Source organism: Neophocaena asiaeorientalis, unplaced genomic scaffold, assembly GCF_003031525.2.
Source record: "Neophocaena asiaeorientalis asiaeorientalis breed wild unplaced genomic scaffold, Neophocaena_asiaeorientalis_V1.1 scaffold118, whole genome shotgun sequence".
Taxonomy (NCBI): domain Eukaryota; kingdom Metazoa; phylum Chordata; class Mammalia; order Artiodactyla; family Phocoenidae; genus Neophocaena; species Neophocaena asiaeorientalis.
Window position 1 is genome coordinate 278,219 of NW_020175528.1, and position 23,489 is coordinate 301,707.

General features: G+C 44.1%; 1 protein-coding gene across 1 annotated transcript in view; it reads left to right on the forward strand.

Annotated features, from left to right (window-relative positions):
* The first annotated feature begins 12,096 nt into the window (after positions 1-12,096).
* MRPS22 (mitochondrial ribosomal protein S22) overlaps positions 12,097-23,489 on the forward strand; it is a 19,285-nt gene continuing 7,892 nt past the window's right edge. Inside the window, exons 1-5 of the mRNA XM_024769052.1 lie at positions 12,097-12,273; positions 18,715-18,878; positions 19,962-20,126; positions 21,968-22,111; positions 22,419-22,502. Coding sequence (XP_024624820.1) covers positions 12,102-12,273; positions 18,715-18,878; positions 19,962-20,126; positions 21,968-22,111; positions 22,419-22,502 — 729 coding nt within the window. The 5' untranslated portion in view covers positions 12,097-12,101. The remainder of the gene's footprint in view (positions 12,274-18,714; positions 18,879-19,961; positions 20,127-21,967; positions 22,112-22,418; positions 22,503-23,489) is intronic.

Below are 23,489 nucleotides of genomic sequence, written 5' to 3' on the forward strand. Positions count from 1 at the left end.
GGGAAGCCATGTGCCATGGGGAGTTGCTCCCAGAGCTCAGAACAGAAATCTCACTAAGGCGGGACCCAGCAAACCAAGTCTCCCATTGTCCCACATTCCACCGCCTTCCTCTGCCTTCTCCATGAATGCATGGAGAGAAATGAGATTCGACCTTCCCCCCAAGGACGGAGTCCTCATATGCATCCTCTGGCCAGCCCAGCTCCTTCCCTTTCTGAAGTCCTTGTGTTGCTGGGGGTTCAGAGTTAACATTCAAGGGACATTTCACCCAGAGCCACCAGCAGTGATGGGAGTGCTGGGATTTCAGAAAGATTATCAGCCACAGGCTGGGAAAGGCAAGCGACTTCAGGTGCCCCCTCTCCTCCCCAACGGAAGAGCCGACTGCCCCAGACCTCTGGCCAGCCAAGGCCTCCTGACCCACAGTTCCACGGCTCGGCGATAAGGTTGCTGCTGAGGAGATACCAAGGAAGTAGGTCCTGCAGAGCCTTCTCCTTCTGGTGGGTAGCAGAGGAGATGAAGCCCAGAGGTGTGGGCACATCTCATGGCCCTGTGGTTTTTTGGCTTTCCCTCAGAGCAGAGATAGCCCTGTCCTTCATACATTTCATCCCCCGCCCCACCGCGTGTGTGCGTGCCGGGTTGGTGTTGCCATGGGTTCTGTGACCAGCCCCTCTTTCTCTCTCTTTTTTTTTGTGGCGGTACGCGGGCCTCTCACTGCTGTGGCCTCTCCCATTGCGGAGCACAGGCTCCGGACGCGCAGGCTCAGCGGCCATGGCTCACGGGCCCAGCTGCTCCGCGGCATGTGGGATCTTCCCGGACCGGGGCACGAACCCGCGTCCCCTGCATCGGCAGGCAGACTCTCAACCACTGCGCCACCAGGGAAGCCCCAGCCTCTCTCTTTGAGACAACCCAGATAGGCCTCAGCTGGGCTCCCTGCCTTGCTGGGAAGCAGGGGGGAAGCCTTAGGGACACTCTCCGTGGTGTCAGTGCAGACGGGAACACGTGTGTGAACAGCCCTGTGTCATCCGTCAAGTGCCACCTGCCTCGACCCGGCCAGTCCCGTCCTTGGGCAAACCTCGACTCTCAAGCCTATTTCAATACTGTAGTCAGGAAAAGTTAGAGGAGGAGCAGTGCTTCCAAAATCACAATTAAGAACAGGGTGAAAGCACGCTGATTTCAGTAGCCTCCAGGCTGCCTTCCCATCCTCTCATCCCACTGCTGCCAGAAGGATCTTTGCAAGGGCTTCTACCCCTCTTGGGTAGAAGTTCTCTGATGGCTGGAGGACTGGTTCAGCTTCAGCAGTCAGGCACTCAGGTCCCCGTCTCAGACTGCATCCTCTCCTTCCAGCCTGTGGACCAAGCCCCACTCACCCCGCACTCTGCAATCCCCGTGCTGCTGGGAACCCAACCCCCATCCTTCGTCCCAACCGCCTGGCTCAAGGCCCATCTCTCCCTTCCACCCTCCTCCGGCCTCCCTGGCCCTTGCTGCCCACACCAGCCATCCTGTACATGTCCCAAGGCTGTCCAAGTTTGTTATCATTTTGTGATAAGCACCTCACACAGGTGCTCAGAGCTTCCCAGTGGACAAAGCACCTCCACAAGACACGCTCATTCCTCACTGCAGCCCTCCAACGCAGGGCTTCCTCTCCCCACTCTGCAGACAAGCCTCAGAGAAGCTGACTGAGCCTAAATCACCCAGTTTGTGAGGCTGAGCTTGCTTCCAGGGCTGACGTTTCCTGACCCACACTCTCTCTGTTATCCCACATTGAAAGGTCCACAGCCAAGCCGTGTGGGCACAAGTGGGGTCCCTCAGTGCCAGATGCGAGGAGAGTTGGTCCTTAGGTTCTCCTGAACAGGCCCGTTTAGAAAAGCAAGTCTTCCCAAAGACAGGGTTGCAGAGATTTATCACCAAGCTTCCAAAATTAGAAAGAGGGGTTAGCATGCCTGGATGTGGGCTTTGGGCATTTAGGAGGTAGACTGGTCTCTGTAGCAAGGTTTCTGTCTCCCCCAAGAATGGTGCTGCGGTCTGCTCCCTACTTCCTCCTCCATCCTCGGAGACCCAGTGTCTCTCTCTCTGCGGGAAGAAGGGAGGGTGAGGATTCTCTCTGCCCACAGGGCCGTTGGAAAAGGAACCAAGAAGCTGCATGAAAAGGGAGGACACAACTATATCATTCCGAGAGAAGGAGAACAGGGAGAGGGGCCACCCTGGCTTTACGAAGGACCAGGTGGGAGAGGGCTCCTCCAGGGCTGAGCCCGCCGGCAGGACCCATTGCCTGGGGCCTGGGGGCTGACAGCGGTCCCACAGCACCACCTAGTGTCGTCCCAGAATAACACGCGTCCCTTCACCCTGCAGAGGTGGGCGCTGGACAGGAAGCCAGAACACGTCCTACCGGCCAGGTGAAAATCTGGATCTACACGAATGAAGAGCACTAGAAATGGCATATATGGGTATGTGTGTATCTGTCTATCTCTATCTATCTATATGTATATTCTTATTACTTAAATATCTTTAAAAGGTAATCGTTGGGAGAGTTTGGCTGTTTCCTACGAAACTAAATATATTCTCACCATATTATCTAGCAACCAAGCTCCTAAGTATTTTCCTAAGTGAGTTGAAACTTATGTCCACACAAAAACCTGGATATGAATGTTTATATTGGAATGCTTGATTGGAAGCAATCAAGATGTCTCTCATTACGTGAATGGGTAAACAAACTATGGTACATCCATACAATGGAATTATTTTTCGGTGACAAAGAGAAATGAGCTATCAAGCCACAAAACGACATGGAGAGATGTTGAGTGCATATTACTGAGTGAAAGAAGCCCGTCTAAAAAGGCCACATACTTTATGATTCCAACTATAGGACATCCTGGAGAAAGCAGTGGTTGCCAAGGGTTTGGGGGAGCAGTAAAGGTTGATGAGCTGGAGCACAGGGCATTTTTATGGCTGTGAAACTATACTGAATGGTACTGTAATGGTGGATACCTGACCTTATGCATTTGTGAAAACCCATAGAATGTATAACACAAAGAGTGAGCTCTAGAGTAAACTATGAACATTAGCATTTTAAAAAATGTATCAAGATTGTTTATCATTGGTAACAAATGCAACAAATGCAAAATATTAATAACTGGGTTGGAGGTCAGGAGAGAGGGTATATGGGAACTCTCTGTACTTTTTAGGTTTTGTAAACCTAAAACTGCTCTAAAAACTAAAGTATTAAAAATGTAAAGGGTAATTGACTGTTTAAACAGAAATAGTAACCACCCACTCTGGGGTCTAGAATATATGTATGTAAAATATATGTATATATGTCGATATATATGTGAAAGATATGATAAAATAGCATAAATACTGGAGGGGAAAAAACAGAAGTATACTATGGTGTGTAATATCACGCCAAATGTGTTATAGATACATACTATCCTAAAATAATTACTAAGATAAGAATACAATAAGCCAACAAAGGACATAAAGTGGGTCATGAAAAAAAAATGAACACTTTGGGAAAAAGCAGAAAATTAAGGAAAAGCGATCATGAACAGTCTGGACAAATAAAACCTAAACAGGTTTCTGGTTTAGCATGTAAGGAGCTTAGAAGTCATCACTCTATCCTAACAATTAAATGGGTGGACAAACTGAAAATCAGCAGACCTTCTTAGGTCTGTCAGAGAAGTGAGGTCACAGGGCAAACTGCTACCCCCAAATTGGAGAGACAGATAGGTGGATACATAGAATCACAACTTCTGCAGGAACTAGCACAGAGGTGGGAAAACTCGAACTGTAATTGACAAATTGCTGGAGGCTCAGTGTAGACTAGTATGAGGGTTAAAAACACTTAGGGATATGTCTGACAAAAGATATGATCTGTACATTGGAAGCTACAAAACATTGCTGAGAGAAAGTAAATAAGATCTACATAAATGGAGAGATAAACCTTGTTCATAGATGGGAAGACTCAATATTTTTAAGACCTAAATTCTCTCCAAGTTGATTTATTGGAGAGAATAGGTTTAATTTGACCTGAGATCTTAGATTTGATCTGAGATATGATATAATCTCAATCAGAATTCCAGGAAGGATTTTTATAGAAATTGAATACCTGATTCTAAATTTTATATGGAAATGCAAAGGACATAAAATAGCCAAAACAACTTTGAAAGAAAAGAGGACAAAATTGGAGAACTAACGCTACAAGATTTATCATAAAACCACAGTAGCAATCAGCATAGTATTGACATAAAGATCAACAAGTAGATCAACACAATAGAACAGTTTCCAGAAATAGAACCACACATATACAGACAACTGACTTTTGAAAAAGTTGCAAAGGCAATTCAGTGCAGAAAGGACAGTCTTTTTTTTTTTTATTTTATTTATTTTTCTCTGCATTGGGTCTTCGTTGCTGCACGTGGCCTTTCTCTAGTTGCGGTGAGCGGGGGCTACTCTTCACGGTGGTGCGTGGGCCTCTCATTGCGGTGGCTTCTCTTGTTGCAGAGCATGGGCTCTAGGCGCGTGGGTTCAGTAGTTGTGGCCCACGGGCTCTAGAGCACAGGCTCAGTAGTTGTGGTGCATGGGCTTAGTTGCCCCGCAGCATGTGGGATCTTCCCAGACCAGGGTTCGAACCCGTGTCCCCTGCATTGGCAGGTGGACCCCCAACAACTGCACCACCAGGGAAGCCCCAAGGACAGTCTTTTAAACAATGATTCTGGAACAATTGGCATATATATGCAAAAATATACTTCAATCCATACCTCATACTATATATATATATATAAGTTCCCCTACCAGGGATTGAACCCGGACCCCCTGCAGTGTAAGCATAAAGTCCTAACCACTGGACCTCCAGGGAATTCCCTATATTTCAAAAATTAACTCAAAATGACCATAGACCTCAACGTGAAATATAAAACTATGAACTTTCTAGAAGAAAACATAGGAGAAAACCTTTGTGACCTTGGATTAGGCAAAGCACAACCCATAAAAGAACACAGTGATAAATTTTAAATTTCTCTTTAAAAGATATTGTTTTTGTTTTTGCGGTACGTGGGCCTCTCATTGTTGTGGCCCCTCCCGCCGTAAAGCACAGGCTCCAGACGCGCAGGCCCACCGGCCAAGGCTCACGGGCCCAGCCACTCCGCGGCATGTAGGATCCTCCCAGACCAGGGCACGAACCTGTGTCCCCTGCATTGGCAGGCAGACTCCCAACCACTGTGCCACCAAGGAAGCCCAAAAAGTTAAATATACACTTGTCATATGTTTCAACCATCCCACCCCAAATATTTTCCCAAGAGAAATGAAAACATACATCCAAGCTTGTACACAAATATTCGTAGGAATTTTATTTGTAGTAGTCAAAGGCTGGAAACAACCCAAAAGTCCCTCAACAAGTGAATGGGTAACAAATTGTGGTACATCCATATAATGGAACATTATTTGGCAATAAAAAGGATTAAACTGACATGACGACGTGGATGAAGCTTAAAATAATTATGCTTAGTCAAAAAGCCCCCCCAGAATTCATGCTTATGATTATAATCTGAAGATTATAGAACTCTAGAAAATGCACACCAGTCTGCAGGGAAAGAAAGCATGGTTGCCAGGGGGAAGGGTTGTGCCAGGAAGAGTGGGAGGAAGGGATGGGGTGATGGACATGCTCGTTATCTTGATTGTGGTGATGGTTATATGGTGTGTACATAGGTTAAAACTTACCAAATCATATGCTTTATATGCGTGTAGTTTATCGTATGCCAATTATACCTGAATGAGCCTGTTTGTTTACTTGTTTATTTATTAAAAACAACAAGACAACTGCACTGGAAATTGTTACGGTCAGGGATATGTGTATTCTCTTCTCATATGTTCCATGGAAGCTATGCCAGGCCTGGGTGTGCAGAAAGTGGCCAACAAGCATTTGATTACTTTCATCTCTACAAGAGGTACCAGCATAGAAAGAAAACTCATTGAGCAGGGATGGTTGTTCATGTCATTTAGTTGATGGGGATACTGTGATTCACTGATGTAGCCAAAGTCACAGTGGGTGAGGGGAATTGGTGTGGTCACCCACTTCTCTGGACTGCTAGTTCAAGTTAGTTCATTTCCATCTGAAATGTTTGCAGCCCTGGATGGTTTTTTTTGTTTTATTTGTTTTTTTTTTTTGCGGTATGCGGGCCTCTCACTGTTGTGGCCTCTCCCGTTGCGGAGCACAGGCTCCAGACGTGCAGGCTCAGCGGCCATGGCTCACGGGCCCAGCCGCTCCGCGGCATGTGGGATCCTCCCAGACTGGGGCACGAACCCGTGTCCCCTGCATCGGCAGGCGGACTCTTAACCACCGCGCCACCAGGGAAGCCCCCTGGATGGGTTTTAAAGAGACAGAACGGATGCCACACAGCCAGGGAACAAAATAAGATGAGACAAGAAGGATGATAATGGTGGTGATGAGAGTCATAGTAATAATATTATCTACCACTTGCTGGGCACTGACTATGTGCCAGGGCAGTATCTACTTCATGGCTGTTAACCCTCACCCTGCTCCTATGAGAAAGGTGGTATCATCCCATCTTGGAGAGGAGGAAGCCAAGGTGGTGAGTAGCAAGGGCTCATATAGCTAATAAATTGTAGAGTTAGAATTTGAACCCATATCTGTCTGATTCCAAAGCTCTTACCATTAAACCACCCCATTCCCAGGCCAGCATAGATGTGTGAACACATGCATGTCCATCTATGCATACACAGGACCACACACACACACACACACACGTTCAACACACGTACACATGTGTACACACACACACACACATTTGAATACACAAGCACACTCACACCAATTGACCACCACCATATACATACACATATGCACAAACACATGTCCCCTGGAGACAAACAAACATGCACATAAACATTTGTGTGATGCATACAGCCAAACACACACTGCATGTGCACCTACACACAGACACACACTTAGGGCATCCCAAGAACATACTTTCTGTCCTTTCTGGCTTCCCATTAGTAGTGGCCAGTGCATCCCACTGCCAGCTTCTCCCAGCCCAGGCCCCGGGAATCTTCAGGAAACTGCCGTCCTGAGTCTAAAGTGAAATAATGCTCAGGCCTCTGATCTGGGAACTGCATGCAAGTCAGGGCAGTCAGATGCATCACATTTTCTCACGAAAGAAATTTCTGATGTGCTTATTAACCTTTGAAAATACCAGCTCTCAGTCTCAAAGACTTCCTGAGTCCAGATCAAACTGAAAAATAACCTTGTGACAGACCACCCGGTTCTGAGCTGATGGGAATTTCAACCCAGGCCAGCATGTCCCTCAGACAAAATGTTCCACATACCAAACCTGACAGCAGCCAGCTCTGGGGAGTAGGGGAGCCAAGTGTCAGCTATTATAGATCATGTCCACGGTGGCTGTGACATGGGATGATTGCCCTGGGCCTGCGTCACAGTGGGGGCATCCGGGATGGCAGGAAGCAGCCGGCCCAAGTGCCTTTGACATTTATGTCCCTGTGCTATAGGGCAGAGAGTCTGCCTGTCATCATAGACAGATGTAGCCTTAGCCTTGGGCAGTTATTTTCTGTTTTGAGTGTTCAGTTTGGGGTAGAATTGTAGTTCAGTAGGTGTTGTCAGAAGAAAAGAGACAGAGTGTCATGTGGAAAATTGGGGATAAGCTGATAATTCCAGGGTTGGAAGAACTGACTCATTCACCGCACCATCTCGTGGTGGAGGACAGTCTCCCTGCCTGCTCTCTTTTGGGCCACATTCTGGGCTCGGAAGGCAGTCTCTATTATTTTCACAAGTCTCAGTGTTTCTCCTATCCCAAGAAACACAAGTGAAACAGAGCTTTTCCATTGTAACAGCTGCCAGGGACCACAGAGTTTAGCCTCATCTCTGCTTTGAATAAATTGGGTGGCCTTCGTCAAAACCCTTAATTCCAGAGCCTCAGCTTATATATAGAAGGTGGGACTATCAGTGCCTGCCTTGTCTACTTCACCAGTCTGCCATGAGGACACACAGGGCTAATGAGAAGACTGTGCTTTGAGTGAGCAGGAAGGACTGCCCTGCAGTGCTACAGACCGTCCCACTACTCGGTGGGCTGCGTGGATTCAAGTTCTAGCATCACAGCCACGTGCACAGCCCCCAGCAGCTACTTCAAAATTCTCACTCCTGCAGCTCCCAACACAACCCTACCTTTTCTCAGCCAATGACTTTGCTTTCCATTGCTCAGAGAAGAGAGAGGCCGAGAGGCCAAGAGGCAGGAAGGCCCTCTGATTCTCTACTCAGAACCTATCCACACTCTACCCATCTTTAACTCCCTGCCTGCTGGTTCAGAGGCCCCTTTCCCATCAATGGATAGCATCCCCACTTAGAATCTCATTTCCTGATACTTCCTTGGGGACCTCCCCTTATCACGTATCCCTTCTCGCTTTACTCTTTCTCTTGCTACTGGTCCCTTCTCGGCGCACAACGGGGCTTTGACCAAGGAATTTGTGTCTGTAGGAACCTGTTGGGGGTTTGGACCATGAACAGGAACAGGGGAGAAACACTCTGGGTGAGGACAAAAATGGGGCAGGTGTGGCCCTTGGGAAAGGCTTCAGAGATAAGGTTTTGAAGACTCTATGGAAGTTGCAAGGGTGTTGCTGAAAATTGCAAGGGTTCTTAGATTGTCCAGACTGTCACCCTTCTCCCTCAGTCCCTGTTCTTTCTGTCTCCGTCCCTCTCCCTGACATCTATCCTCATACCCTCATCTTGAAGAATTAAAATCCTAGTCCCTTTGGGGACATAATGAAAAGTTCAGACTTTGTAAAATCACTGGCAGTTGAGTAATTGAAACATCACTTTTGTTTTACAAATAATAGGACCCGTTCTTGCTGCGCAGAGCTAGGCATCCCTCTCCCAGATTTGACCTGATCAATCCTACCAGTAGATGCAGCCAAGTTGTCTTGAAACTGTCAGTCGGAGGACCAGCTCTCTCCATTTCCCAGGGGTAAATAGAACCCCACCCAGGCCCATCAGCTTCTTTCACCAGAACTTGAATCTGATGGCAAGCATGTAAAGTCATCCCTCAGAATCCGTGGAGGATTGGTTCTGGGACTTCCTTAAATACCAAAATACAAGGATGCTCAAATCCCTTACATAAAATGGCATAGTATTTGCTTATTGCCTTCACACATTCTCACTTACACTTTAAATCATCTCTAGATTGCTTATAATACCCAATATAATGTAAATGCTATATTAATAGTTGTAAATACAATGTAAATGCTTCGTAAATATTTGCTGGCACATGGCAAATTCAAGTTTTGCTTTTGGGAACTTTCTGGAATTTTGTTTCTTTGAATATTTTCAATCCACAGTTTGAACCCATGGATGCAGAAGTCGTGGATATGGGGACTTCCCCAGTGGCACAGTGGTTGAGAATCCGTCTGCCAATGCAGGGGACACGGATTTGAGCCCTGGCCCGGGAGGATCCCACGTGCTGTGGAGCAACTAAGCCCTTGCGCCACAACTACTGAGCCTGCGCTCTAAAGCCTGCGAGCCACAACTACTGAAGCCCGCGCACCTAGAGCCCGTGCTCCACAACAAGAGAAGCCACCCAATGAGAAGCCCACACACTGCAGCGAAGAGTAGCCCCCGCTCATCACAACTAGAGAAAAGCCTGCATGCAGCAACGAAGACCCAACGCAGACAAAAAAAAAAAAAAAATTGGGTGGATGTGTAATGTGTGGATTCAAAGGGCCAACTGTAGTTGGAACCATGTCATTCTGACAGCAGCCTCCTGGAGAGATTTCTCTTCAGTTCTTGCCTGGAGCTTCCATCCTTCAAGTCCTTCTTGAAGCTTGGCTGTTCAGCTTCCCCTTTAACTCTGTAAGATATTAAGCATCCTTACCATCTCTTCCATCTCTGCTTTATAGGAAAGATTTCAGTTGCTTGTAACCAGAGAATCTTAACTGATAAGCATATACCTCTGTAAAGCTCTCCCTCTGAAGATCTTCAGAAAGCCACCGACTTGGCTACCACATGACCTTCTTGTACCCTCTTTGGAAACACCAGGCATTAGATCCTGAAAGTACTTTATCCTCAGAGTCTGCAAGATAAGTACTATCATCATACCCATTTTTCAGGTGAGAGACTGAGGCTCTGAAAGATGTGGGCATCTGCTGAGGATTAAAGCTGGGACCAGGAAACTTGGTCATCCTATTAGTAAAATTTAGTGTAGCCCAAGAAAAGGAGGTTAACAGAAGGAAAGTGGGAGCATCTCTGGCCAAGATAGCACCTTCCTCCATCTCTCTCTTTCTCAGGCCTCCTACTCTGCCATTTCTGCTTCTGCTCCGTTTTCCTGCCTTTCTCTGTAGACTGGCTTTCTCTGCTCAGTTATTAGTGAGCACATTGCTGAAAAAGGCTGTTCCAAACCTAACTCTAAATAGTTACTCACTTCAAGCTTCTACCATCAACTATAGTTTCTGTGTTTCTTAGTTTGAAATACTGAGATAAAATCTGCTTGGTACCTGGACAGCTGGGGCCAGCTGAAAAATGTCCACTCTCCTGAAAAGATATTTATTTCCTAATCCCTGGAACCTGTGAATGTTATATGGAAACAGGGTCTTTGTAGAAGTGTTAAGGATTTGAAGATGGAGAAATTACCCTGGTTTATCTGGGTGGGCCCTAAATGCAATCGTATGTATAACCTTACAGATTGAGGCAAAGAGAGATTGGGCACAGACAGAAGAGAAGGTGATATGAAGCAGAGATTGGAGTGATGCAGCCATAAACCAAGGAATGTTTGCAGTCACAAGAATCTGGAAGAGACAAATTCTCCCCTACAGCCTCTGAAGGGAGCACAGCTCTGCTAATACTTTGACCTGAGTCCAGTACTACTGATTTTAGATTACTGGCAACCAGAACTGTGGGAGAATAAATTTCTGTTGTTTAAAGTAACCAAATTTGTTTTGATTTGCTACAGAAGCTACAGGGAACTAATACAGCAGCCAGTGGATTCACTTCTCCTGCGTTAGGTGTCCACTCATTGTCCAATCAGTTATACCCAGGGGGATGTTAAATGAACAACCACAGAGGCCTATCCTCTGGGAAAGTAGTTGGTATATTCTCAGAGAAAGGACATAGCTGGGAGACACTTGCATGCATCCCACTACCACTCCCTGACACCTTTTATCCGATAGGTGTGAGAGGAAGTGTTGGGACACACTGGGCAGCAGTCATGCCTGAATGCATCACCAAGCCTAGGGCTCTCTCCTTCCCTGCCTGAATAGGGAATGAGTTCATAAACAGAGCTCTTACTGGGCAGTGGGTGAGGTGAGGTTAGAAGATGAGTCTATCTGTCTAGCTAATTCAAACAATCGTTTACTTAACACCCTTCTTTAGCCAGGTGTTGGGACAAGTTAGTACAGGCACCAGCCTATAGTCTGGTGGAGGGCAAAACCTGCACATCCTGGACAGCTGGGAAGAACTTAACGGGATCCTTTCATTGTTCAGTTAGTCATTTATTCAACAAATGTTTGCTGTGTACATATGTACCAGGCTAGGTGATATTATAATACAGTGTATAAAGTCATTGTCTCCGTGGCATGAGAAAAATAAGCAAGCAGATAAATGAGCAAATTAATTGAGCACAAATTGAGAAAAGAGCTACTACAGAAGAGACGTAGGATTCCAAGACAGCAAACGGTGCGTGAGTTGATGGGGAATGGTGGTGGCAATCAGAGCTTGGAATCAGGTGTTATTTGGCGGGGTTGGTGGGGTGGGGCCCCGTGAGAAGTCTGAACGGAGAAGTCGAATGGGCAGTTGGATTTAAACCTGGGGCTGGGAGAAAAGGTTTGGGCAGGAAATTTGTTATTGAGAGCCATGGAAACGAAGGAAAGGTCTAGGAAAAAGAGCACATAAACACCTTCTACTTGTGAACAAGCGGTTTACAAGAAACAATCTATTGCTTCATAAGCAGAAATTTATTGTTTTATAAATAGAAATTGCGTAGCTTCCTGCAGCCTCCTCCCTCTTCCACACTACATTTCCCAGAATGCCCTAAGAACCGCGCGAGACCCGGGATCGCTCTCAGACGCTTCCGGCGTAAGTGGCCCGGATAAGTATGGCGCTCCTCAGAGCGTTTGTGTCGCTCTTCACCCCGCAGGCAGGTTCTCGGGTCACCTGGCGGGTCTGTTTCCGGGCCCGCACTCGGCCCCGGCCCGGTTCCCTGTTCCAGTCTCTGCCCGGGGTCTGCGGGGCTGGCACGCCATGCCGTGGGCTCGGCTCCGAGGCGGGTAAGTGACCTGCGGGGCGTCCTCTTGGACGTTCTCCTGGGATATCTAGAGCCTGCTTCAGGCTGGCGAGACCCACACGGGGGCCCCGGCTCTTCCTGCAGCGCGACCTTAGACCCAGTCGGCTCTCTCCTGTAACCGCGGGGTCTGTAGTCTACCACGTTTGTTCATTAATTCCTTCATTTAAGCGTCAGTGCCTGGGCTCCGCTCTTTGTAAAGCACAGAGCTACGTTTAGGGGATACGGTGGACTAGGACTGACATGGGTTTTGCCCTGAGCTAACTGGCGGCGCAGTGGGGAATGGCAGTACAGTGTGACCCGGGTTGTGATAGGGGTCGCAGAGAAGAGTGGCACTCAGACTAGGTTGAAAAGGCAAGGAAGGATTCCTGGAAAATACGGCCAAAGCTGAGACCTGGTTAATCGTGCCAGGGAGAAAACAAGAAGCATTCCACGCGGAGGAAACATCATAAGCAAAAGTCCAGAAATGAGACTGAACACAGGTAGTTTGGGAACCCACTTTGGAGGCAGGATTGTTGAGGCTGGTTATGACTTCGAATCTGGATATCAAAGGAGAAATCAATGTTACTTCTCAAGTTTCTGGCTTGAGCAGTTGAGTGGAGAGTAGTTCCATTTACACCAAGACAGAGAAGATTAATTATAGGACAGTTTTTTAGAGGGGAATGAGAGGAGGAGAAATGGGGGAGAAAAGGCAGGAGTAGATGAGGTAAGGAGATGGGAAGGGAAGCAAAGTTAAACGTCTGTTTTGGACGCATTAAATTTGAGGTGCCTTTGAGATTCAAAGTGGAGGTGTTGGGTATGCAGTTACATAGACATTGAGAAGTACTGGAGTAAAAATGTTAACCGAAGCTGGCGGAATGGGAGGGACTGTCTGAGGGGAGAGTAGTGCTGAGCACGACTGTGTGCCAGGCACTGTAAGAGACCCTGGGTGCCAGAGACCAGTACAAAACAGGATTGTGGCCTTGGGAGAACACAGAGTCTAGTGGGGACACGGTGCAGTAAGCAGATCGCCTTAAGTTTTTTTCTAAATGGTGTTGAAAGCCATTGGTGAATTTTAAGTATGGGAGTGACCTTGATTACAGTTGAGATAAAAGTTTTTTTCCAGTTTTATTGAGATATATTTGATATACAGCAGTGTATAACTTCAAGGTGTACAACATAATTTGATTTACATATATCGTGAAATCGTTACCCCAGTAAGTTAACATCCATCTTCTCATACAGATCCAAAAAAAGGAAGAAAAAGGTTTTTTTTCTCATGATGAGAATTTTTAGGATTTACTCTCAACAACTTTCATGTATACCATACAGCATTCCTAGAATTTATTTATCTTAAAACTGAAAGTTTATACCTTTTGACCGCCCCGCCCCCCAGCACCTTGCACTTCACAAAGGTCATACGGTATTTGTCTTTCTCTGCCTGACTTATCTTAGTGTAATGCCCTCAGGGTCCATCCATGTTGTCACAAATGGCAGGATTTCCTCATTTTTTGTGGCTGAAAAATATTCTGTGTGTGTGTATTATTTTACATATTAAATTTTAAACTTCTCTGACAGCCATGATTTTCTACTAGGACGTGATCTTTGGGATGCTTTTCTTCTCACTAATATTCTTTCTTAGTAACTGTAAAGACAGGATGCCATCAGGAGTGCCTACTCTAACAGAACCACCTTTTACATGTTTTTAAACTATCTTTCTGGAAAAATTCAGAAGTATCTGCAACAAAATTATATGTTATTCACTATATTTTACATATATCTATTTTACATACACGTGTGTATGTATATGTGTTTATGTGTATATAAAGATGTGAGGTATATAACATATCTCACTCTTGTGTACACATAAACATATACGTATGTATGTAAATATGTATGTATGTAAATATGTATCGTTTATCAATCGGTACTTAGGTTGTTTCTGTGTCTTGGCTATTGTAAATAATACTGCTATTAACATGGGGATGCAGGTATCTCTTCAACATAGTGTTTTCATTTCCTTCAGATATATTCCCAGAAGTGGAATTGCTGGGTCATATGGTAGTTTTTTTTTTTTAGGAACCTCCATACTGTTTCCATAGTGGCTGTACCAGTTTACATTCCCACCAACAGTGCAGAGGGGTTCCTTTTTTCTGCACATCCACACCAGCATTTGTTATCTCTTGTCTTTTTGATGATAGCCATTCTAACAGGTATGAGATGATATCTCATTGTGGTTTTAATTTGCATTTCTTTAATGACTAGTGATGTTGAGTACTTCACATGTACCTTTCATACATCTTCTTTGGAGAAATGTCTGTTCAGGTCCTTGGCCCATTTTTTAGCTGGATTATTTGGTTTTTTGTTATTGAGTTGTATGAATTCTTTATATATTTTGGATATTAATTCCTCATCAGATATATGGTTTGCTATTTTTTTTGCGTTTTGTAGGTTGTCTTTTCATTTGTCGGTTGTTTCTTTTGCTGTGCAGCAGCTTTTTAGTTTGATGTAGTCCCACTTGTTTATTTTTAATCTTGTTGCTTGTGCTTTAGGTGTCATATACAAAAAATCATTGCCAAGACGAATGTCAAGGAGCTGTTTTCCTGTGTTTTCTTCTGGGAGTTTTATGGTTTCTGGTCTTACATTTAAGTCTTTAATTCACTTCGAGTTAATTTTTGTGAATGGTGTAAGCTAGGGGTCTAGTTTCATTCTTTTACATGTGAATATCCAGTTTTCCCAGCACCGTTTATTGAAGAGACTGTCTTTTCTCCTTTGAGTATTCTTGGTTTCTTTGTCAAATGTTAGTTGGCTCTATATGCATGAGTTTATTTATGCAGTCTCATTTCTGTTCCCTTGGTCTATGTGTCTGTTTTTATGCCAGTACCATACTGTTTTGATTATATAGCTTGAAATCAGGAAGTGTGATGCCTCCCGCTTTGTTGTTCTTTCTTAGGATTACTTTGGCTATTCAGGGTCTTTTGTGGTTCCATACAAATTTTAGGTTTGTTTTTTCTGCCTCTGTAAAAAAATGCCATTGGACCCTCGATAGGGGTTGCATTGAATCTATAGATGATGTTGGGTAGTATGGACATTTTAACAATATTAATTCTTCTAATCCATGAACACAGGATACCTTTCCATTTATTTGTGTCTTCTTTGATTTCTTTTCAGCAGTGTTTTCAGTATAGCAATCTTTCACCTCCTTGGTTAAATTTATTACTAAATATTGTATTTTTTTAATTAATTAATTTTTTTTTTGCGGTACGCGGGACTCTCACTGTTGTGGCCTCTCCTGTTGCGGAGCACAGGCTCCGGACACGCCGGCTCAGCGGCCATGGCTCACGGGTCCAGCCGCTCCGCGGCATGTGGGATCTTCCCGGACCGGGGCACGAACCCGTGTCCCCTGCATTGGCAGGCGGACTCTCAACCACTGCGCCACCAGGGAAGCCATAAATATTGTATTGTTTTTGATGCTTTCTTTTTCAGATAATTTGTTGTTAGTGTACAGAAATGGTATTGGTTTTGGTATATTAATTTTGTGTCCTGCAACTTTACTGAATTTGTTGATTAGATCTAATGGTTTATTGATGGAGTCTTTAGGATATTTTTATAGATAAAATCATGTCATCTGCAAATAGAGACAGTTTCCTTTTCAATTCTGTTGCATTTTATTTCTTTTTCTTGCCTGAGTACTCTGGCTAGAACTTCCAGTACTGTGTTGAATAGGAATGATGAGATTGGACAGCCCGGTCTTGTTCCTGATCTTGGAGGAGAGGCTTTCAACCTTTCACCGTTGAGTAGATTGTTAGCTGTGGGTTTGTCATATATGGCCTTTATTATGTTGAGGTGTGATCCTCTTGTACTTAATTTGTTAGAAGTTTTTAATCGTGAATTTTGTCAAATGCTTTTTCTGCATCTGTCAAAGTAATCATGTTTTCCTTTCATTCTATGAATATTGATTGATTGACCTAAGTATGTTGAATCGTCTTCGCAGCCCAAGAAATAAATCCCATTTGACCATGGTGAATGATCTTTTTAATGTTATGCTGAATCAGTTTGCTAGTATTTTATTGAGAATGTTTGACCTGTAGTTTTTATTTATTTATTTATTTATTGTTGGGTCTTTGTTGCTGTGCGTGGGCTTTCTCTAGTTGCAGCGAGCGGGGGCTACTTTTCGTTGTGGTGTGTGGGCTTCTCATTGTGGTGGCTTCTCTTGTTGCGGAGCCTGAGCTCTAGGCTCACGGGCTTCAGTAGTTGCAGCATGTGGGCTCGGTAGTCGCAATGCGCAGCCCCTAGAGCACAGGCTCAGTAGTTCTGGTGCACGGGCTTAGTTGCTTCGCGACTTGTGGGATCTTCCTGGACCAGGGCTTGAACCCATATCCCCTGCATTGGCAGGCGGATTCTTAACCACTGCACCACGAGGGAAGTCCTGGCCTGTAGTTTTCTGTTAGTATCCTTTACTGGCTTTGGTTAATGCTGACCTCATAAAATGAGTTTGGGAGTGTTCCCTCCTCTTCGATCTTTTGGAAGAGTTTGAGAAGGATGGGCATTAATTCTTTAAATGTTTGGTAAAATTCATCTGTGAAGCCATCTGGTCCTGGGCCTTTCTTCATTGGGAGAATTTTTTTATTACTGATTCAGTCTTCTTACTAGTAATTGGCCTGTTTTGATTTTCTATTTGTTCCCGATTTTGTCTCGGTAGATTGTATATTTCTAAGAGTTTTTCCATTTCTTCTAGGTTGTCCAGTTTGTTGGCATATAGTTGTTCGTGCCTCTTATGATCCTTTGAAATTCTGTAGTATCGGTTGTAATGTGTTTTTCAGTTACAGTTTTGTTGGTTTGGGTCCTCTTTTTTCCTTGGTCTAGCTAAAGGTTTGTCAATTTTGCTTATCTTTTCAATGAACGAACTCTTTGTTAATCTTTTCTGTTGTTTGAATTACATTTTTAAGAGATGACTGTGATTGTTCTGTGGAGAACGGTCAGAATGGAGGCAGGGGGATAGGTTAGGAGGCTAAGGCAAGAGATAGGATGGCCTTGACTAGAGTAGTGGCAGTGGGAAATGGAGGATTAAAGACCGATTTATGAGGTGTAACAGGCAGTATGTTTTGTGTCAGTATCCTTTTTTGTAAAATGGGGATAATCGTAGTATTTGTGGGGTTGTTAGGAGGATTAAACGTGCCAAGTATGTAAAGTAGTTAGTACCGGCACATAGTAAATACCTAACAAGTGTCAGCTGCTAACATTACTCCTGCTGTTGTCTAGATGTGGAGGGTAAAGGAGGAATCAAGAATGACTGTAGGCTTCTGGCCCACGTGACCTATTGGATGGTGCTAAGGATAATAGGAAAAGCAGGTTTGTGACAGGAGAGAAGTTATGGGTTCTGCTTTGGCAGTATTGAACTGCATGTGAGATATCCATTGGGTAGTTGGATGGAAGATGATCTTGGCTGGAGATTCAGATTTTAGAGTCTCCAGCATATAGAAGTAATTATAGGAGGTTAGGAGATCATCCATCAAGAATGTGAGAAGGGAGAAAAGAAGAATGTAGTTCAGAATCCTGAGGGACACCAGGACGCCAGCATTTATAGGACTAGCAGAGGAAAAGGTGGTTGGGAAGGAATGGCTTTTTTTTTCTAATGGAAATGGAGGTTGGGCAAAGGGATAGGCAAGCTGCATAAGGCAGAGCTGAGATCTGAGTCTCCTCCTCTTCTGTCCAGCTTTCTTCCATGATGCCACATGACCTCTTCAGTGTCATGTCCAGTGACCCAGGCCTCTTTTTCCTAGCTGGATCCCCTCAGCCTAGAATTTCCTTCCCTTTTTCTCTGCTCTATTCAGGCGCCTGGGAAGCCTTCTTGGACCCTACCATGCCCTTCTCTGCTCCCAGGCTATGTTTAGTTTCTGCCTCTGTAATCACACAACCCCCTGTACCTTCCTTGTATGTAGCACTTGCTCTAAGGAATGTAATGGAAGAGTGGAATTGATCTAGGCTTTGGCATCAGATAAACTGCAGTTTAAATCCTGGCTCTATCATTTAATAGCTAGTTGTCTTTAGGAAGACTCCAATATCCGATATCCTCATCTACAAAACTGGGATATCAGTATTTTGTGGGTTGTTGTAAGCATTCCTGAAAATGTATGTAATGAGTGGCATATAGGAGACAACTCTGTAGATGGTAGTAACCATGATTGTTGTTAATGTTGCATTAGCTACTTTTTTCATGTTGCTTTCTTCACTAGACTTTCAGTGCCTTTTTGGCAGAAACTGTATCTTTATCATAGTGAATGCTCAGTAATTTTAAATGAATGAATGAAGGAATCTTGTAGGTATTAGTATTATGCATACTGAGGTAGACCTTGTGTTAATAATTTTTATTGTTGACTTTTCCATTTAGAGGTCTTGTTGGTTCGTCATTTTTGACATCTTATTTACTAAAAATTCATTTTAACAGAATCTGGTAGCTCAAAGATCAAGAAACCTACCTTTATGGATGAGGAAGTCCAAAGCATACTCATCAAGATGACAGGCTTAGATCTGAAGAAGATTTTTAAGCCAGCTATACAAGAAGTGAAGCCACCAACTTATAAGCTAATGACCCAAGCACAGTTGGAAGAGGTATGTGAATGTAAGAATATTGGTGTAATACCTTCCTTTAAAGGATTAAACAAGATTTCCAGGACCCCTTCAGACGCTGGTAGCTGCTCTTCCACAGGTGCTAGTGAGGGGGAGTTGCAGGCACAGAAGTGAGAAAAGAAATGTGAGCAGCAGGCAGAGAGGAGCAGGGGGTGTGGCCAAAATTAGGCAGACTGGGCGTGTGGTCCAGGCCTGGCTGTCCGGCAGAGCCGCCTCTGCTCCAGAACCAGCTTGATCAGCCTCCCTTTGTGCTGCCTGTTCCAGCTTCCCTCCTAGAGGAACATTTGTTGTGAGTACTTTGAGGCTGAGGCTTTGGTGAGATTATGAGATCCTTCTGGACAGCGTCCAACTCCAGGCAAGGGTCCTCCTGGAGTCGTGGGTATTGAGTGCTTTGTGGAAAATGCTTTGGTGTATGAATATGTGAAGAGCAATAGCTCTTCTTTCTAATTCAAGAATAATTAAGAGTCGTAGCAAAAAATTCAAATACCCAATAGCGTATCACACGAAGGGCCCCTTTCACCTCTCAGAGGTAACCACCGTTAACAGTATGGCATGGAGCAGTGTGCTCAGTGGTTAAGGGCAGGGGCTCTGGAGTTACGTTGCCTGGGTTCAAATCCTAGTGCTGCAGCTTCTTAGCAATTTACTTAACATTTGTGTGCCTCTATTTTCTCTCTCATAAAATGACATAACAGTAGCACTTAGCTCATAAGGTAGTTGTGGGCATTAAATGAGCCAAATATAATACAAAATATTTAAACATATGGTAAGCACCCAATAAGTGAAATCCTTTGTCGTATTTCAGGCAGCTTTTGTGGCCTGGCTCTGTCTTTGAGCATCCCTTTGCTGTTTTGAGAGTGGTTAAGCCTGTAGCTACTGCTCTCAGCCACACCACAGAGGCAAGGCCCAGGGCCCAGGAGCCCAAGTTTGGCTTTTTACTCACTTATTCATGGCTACAGCTTCTTCTCTTTGAAGTCTTTAGCATTTTTCATTAGTATCTGCTTTTGTCAGGTGATCCTTTTGGTCTGTAACCTTGCGGCTTTCCCAAGAAATATTTTATTTCATTAGGCTACAAGACAGGCAGTCGAGGCGGCTAAAGTCCGATTAAAAATGCCACCAGTTCTGGAAGAGCGAGCGCCAATAAATGACGTGTTAGCAGAAGATAAGATTTTGGAAGGAACAGAAACAGCCAAATACGTGTTTACTGATATATCATATTGCATACCACACCGGGTAAGTGTATGTCTAATTGCAAAATGATTTTTATTTGAAATACTGTGTAGAGATGGGCCTGAGGGACGAGGGTCAACATCGTGTGACCCAGCTGTCTCTGAATCTTCCAAACCAGAATTTCTGCGACTGAGTGAGACCTGGCAGATACAGCATAAAGAAGAAAAATGCAAACCAGCACCACATCATCATGTCACCATTTCCTTACAGATTATGGACACGGTATTTCCAGATTGACTGCACAAAAAGAGACAGGTGTGCTGAGACAGAACAAGACAGAAACCTACCCTCAAACCACAAATAGGAAAGTATCTTCAAGGCAATATAGGAGAAGGGAGATTCTGCTCAAGTTAGACTGATTTCCGTAGCTGAAGCTTTTTAAGATGGAAATTCTTGCTGATGCCCAAAAAGCTCAGACTTCCTGAAGGATTTTCACTGTTCAGAATTTGCAGTAAAAGTGCCAGGTTTCCCCAGATAATTTTCAGGCACCACTTCATCTGTTGTAGTTTTTATTGTCTAGCTCCTCTTCCTCTGATTGCCAGTTCCAAAAGAACACTCTGGCACTTACAAAATATATTAGTTGTTGTTTGAGCCTTTTCAAGTAAAGAGTAAAAGAGTAATTTACAGTTCAGCCCACAAGATGCAGTAGAATATTGCATAGTGATAGGGCTGGGAAAAGGGCCACCCTGTACTAATCTTTTTATCATATGTGATTTTGGTTAGAAGACATGATTTGAGCAATGTCCATGTCTGTACATCAATCACCTGTATATCTGACATAATGAACAGGGATCAGTTTCATTTTTAATTAGAGTTTTTGCTTTTATATATGTTTGCAGTGCTGTGCAGGCTGGTTGTGAGAGCATTCTATAACCTGAGAGGGAGAAAGGAACTTGGAATTCAAATTACCAAAATCCTTTTGAGGAACAACTGTGTTACTTTGCCATCTGCTATTTTTTTTTCTATTTGCAGTGCTTGATGAAAGTTTTAATTATACTATCCTCAGAACACATTCAGAGACTCTTAACATCTCTGAAGAGTTGAGTGTCAGTACCATCTGGTTAATTTAAACATTAATCAGATGGGTCTCATTTATCTGCTATGTGCAAAGCTCTGTGTAAGTCACTCTGGGTGTTGCAAAGAATTGTAATCCACAGTTCCTGACCTCTTCCAGTTCTGTAACAATATTAACAATATCTGAGAGGTGTTAAGAATCCTGCACGTGATAAATTGCCAGTTGGGTGGTACACACAGTGGGTGGAATTCAGTGGAGGAAGCAGTCCTGTGGCCTGGGATTTGGCAGGCGGACCAGCCAGTCTCTGACACTTTTGTCTCGAGTATGAGGCATCGCAGAGGTGTGGGATTAAGACTCCACACCTTTGGGTTTGTTCCTTCAATCCCTGGGACTTTAAACATAAATCATAAAGTAGTAAAGTCTGTCTGTGTGAGACTTTAGGATGGGGAAATGAAATAATTCAGAAAGGTTTTATAGCACTTCTTTCTTCTGAAATGGATTTAGATGAATCTCAGGTCACCTTTTTTTAGTTGAACCGTTTTATGTATTGAACCCACTTGAAGGCTATAGATCACATTTAGTACATACTTTGATTTAGGTTTCTGCTTGTCAGAGGCACGGCAGTGATTAGTGAAGGGAGTATCAAATCTCACCAGGTCTTTGAGGCTTACAGTTATCATTGAAATCATACAGATGATTGCATCTTATGTTTCCCGGTTGCATTTTATATTGTTGATTGCAAGTTATTCTTATAATGGTGCTTAGTGAGACACTGGAACTAAAAATTAAGTCCTCACGGACTCATCCTTGACTACGTTTTCTATTTCAGGAGCGTTTTATTGTCGTCAGAGAACCAAGTGGCACACTACGCAAAGCCTCTTGGGAAGAAAGGGACCGGATGATTCAAGTTTATTTCCCAAAAGAAGGTCGTAGAGTTTTAACACCAGTAATTTTCAAGGAAGAAAATCTTCAGGTAAGGTGATTTTGGTTTCATAGAGGTAGTGCTGATGGTTTCTTTGTTGAACAGTTGGCTCTGGTGCTGCTGGGCATTTTGCTTTGATAAACAGACATTTCTAATGATAAGGAGGGTTATTTATCTTGTAATTGGCTTAGGTAGGATTTGAATCCAGGTGTGACAGTTACGAAGCCTGTGTTGTTTCTGCATCCCTCTTGCTGGGCACAGATGTGGCCTGTGCATGGATGGGCAGGTCTGGCATGGCGTCAGGACAGGTGTTGCACTCTCATGTTCTTCTCATGTAATTCTGTGTGTGTTGGTTTAGACCATGTACAGCCAGGACCGGCATGCTGATGTCCTCAATCTCTGCGTTGCCCAGTTTGAGCCAGATTCTGCTGAATATATCAAAGTGAGTATATTCTACAGTTTCTAAAGTATGGGCTGAAGTATGATTATGAGTATGATTTTTTAATCCAGCACAATGAGTTCGGTTATAAGCTTTGATACAGGGGGAAGAGAAGGGAAATGCCTGAACACCTATCAAGTGCCTGATGTACACCAGATAGATATTTTCATCCTCACAACCCTTGACTGAAGGATGAGAGAATTTAAGAGAGTTAAGTAACTTGTTGAAAGTTGCACAGCTAGTCAGTGGTAGAGTTAAGACCCAAACTTGACGGCAAAGACTATTCTTTTTTCAGTTAATCACACAGGAAAACAGTTGTTCACGGAAATTTGCCAGAATGCAGTGTATGTATCTTCCAGTTCAGTTTAATAAATAATCATATAGTACCTTCCATGTATAAGGTATTGTTGTGGTGGTGTAGGTTATGGCATGAACTAGGATAGGGAGCCCTGTCAAAGTCCACAAATGATTGTGGGGAAGAGTGCTAGTTAAGTATACAGATAATTAGCACTGTAGGTCTAAGATGTTAGGTGCTAAGAGAAGGTTACAACGTGCTCTCAGGCGTCATAGGGCTCTTGAAGAGGGTTCTAGAAGGGCAGGGAACATTATGGCTGGTGGAGTTGGGTGAGGAGAGGTGTTTCAGGTAGAGGGGAAAGTATGAACAGGCAGGAAACAAAGTATACTTGAGAAATGGCCAGTCATCTGGTTTGCTTGTACATGCAGTGTATAGGTAGGGGAGTGGTTCAAGATTAAGCTAGAAAGGTAGATGGAGCCATATCACAGGTGACCTCAGATGCTAGGCTGATGAATCTGGACTTCAGTCAGCAGCCTTTTGAACACAAGAATGCCCTCATCAAAGTCCTCATTTAGGAAGATCACTTTAGAAGAACTGAAGGAACATTAGTTAATAAGTTAGTGTGGGGTAGTTGATTGGATAGGGAAAAAAGGGAGTGGTGGCCCATTATTTCCAGTGGTCCATATATATATATA